Source organism: Fukomys damarensis, unplaced genomic scaffold (genome assembly GCF_012274545.1).
Source record: "Fukomys damarensis isolate Sample0158 unplaced genomic scaffold, DMR_v1.0_HiC HiC_scaffold_16, whole genome shotgun sequence".
NCBI classification, from domain to species: Eukaryota; Metazoa; Chordata; class Mammalia; order Rodentia; family Bathyergidae; genus Fukomys; species Fukomys damarensis.
In genome coordinates, this window is record NW_022900928.1 from 1,189,511 (window position 1) to 1,190,934 (window position 1,424).

Sequence of the window (1,424 nt, forward strand, 5' to 3'; positions counted from 1 at the left end):
TAAATTCTCGGCCCTTCAAAAAATATTTTAAAAACCTCATCAATTCAAATGATCACTTACCTCATTCTAGTTCTCTCTGATCCTTTTCATAATTCAATTTATTTATTTATTTATTGGTACCAGGATCAAACTCAGGACCTTGCCCTTGCGAGGTAGGCAGCAGCACCACTGAGCTAAATCCCTAGCCAGAATTCAATTTATAATTGTAATCAGTGTACCTTTTGTTGGGTACTGTTTTCCTTATTTGGAGACCGCTCACTCTTTTATGCATTGAAACAGTATGCTCACTTTAAAAGCGTATGAAGGGTTTTGATTTATTGATATACAATGTAGTTTTTCCAAGATGAGCACAATGATTGAAACCAAAGTGCTTTCCATGGAAGTAGAACTACATATCCACAATGGATATTTAGTAGAGGAGAAATTACAACAACAACAACAACAACAAAACAATTCTAAGAATTATTTTAAGTATTTCTTTTGGGAACAAGTTTTATTTTATATTTACCATGTGTTGGTCTGGTTGTGGTAGTAGAACAAAACACCCAAGGCTGGGTCATTTATAAACAACAGAGATTTGTTGCTCCCAGTTCTAAACATTGAGATGTTCAGTAACAAGTCACCAGCAAGTATTGTGTCTAACAGGGCTGCTCTCTGCTTCCTTTCAAGATGGTGCCTTGGTAATGCATCCTCCAGAGGCAAGGAGCACTGTGTCCTCCTAGGATAGAGTCTGTGTGAACACCACTGCTGTCAAGTTATCTTATGAGAGTCCTGTGCTCATGATTCAGTCACAGCCTAAAGGCCACATCCCACAACACCACTTCATTGGGGAATAAGAATTTTGGAGGGAACAAAAATATTCAAACCACACAGTGCTGGTCATTGGAGAAGGGCACAATAGAAATTAAAAAGCAAAATTATAACATTAATAATTAACGAACACGAGGAACTCCAGGGGCGCAATATATCGGTGCTGAGTACTTGCATCAAAGAAAACGGGTCTGTAAGCCAAGCCATGTACTTAAAAACATGGTCTATCCAGGGTACATTTCCACGAGCCTGTATATGTTGTATCTGTAAAACGGAGAAAACAAAACAAAACAAAAAAAATCACATTTTCCCCAAGTTCCTAAGGAAAACCTTCAAATTTGAAAACCCCACTAGGTCTAGGGCAGAAAAAGGAGAACAGAACTGGACATATTCTCTGGAAGGAAAAGGTAGACCGGAAATGCCCATGGGCGGGAAAAGGTGGACCGGAAGTGATGAGGAGAGCGGGCGCTTTCCCTGAGGTGACGGAGCCAGCCGGCTGTTTGCAGGTGGGTGCCTTAGGTCAGTCGGGTCAGGGCTCCCCAGGGGCAGGCCCGCTCCCAGGGTGCCGTCCCCGCTCTGCAGCCCCTGTTGCCGGTGGGCGGGGCGGTCCGGCC

The 1,424-nt window shown here is 42.7% G+C and overlaps 1 protein-coding gene across 1 annotated transcript in view; it reads left to right on the plus strand.

The window, feature by feature from the left end:
- The first annotated feature begins 1,171 nt into the window (after nucleotides 1-1,171).
- Nucleotides 1,172-1,424, plus strand: part of Ccdc73 (coiled-coil domain containing 73) — a 121,330-nt gene continuing 121,077 nt past the window's right edge. Inside the window, exon 1 of the mRNA XM_010640401.3 lies at nucleotides 1,172-1,316. Within this exon, the coding sequence (XP_010638703.1) occupies nucleotides 1,263-1,316 (54 nt within the window). The 5' untranslated portion in view covers nucleotides 1,172-1,262. The remainder of the gene's footprint in view (nucleotides 1,317-1,424) is intronic.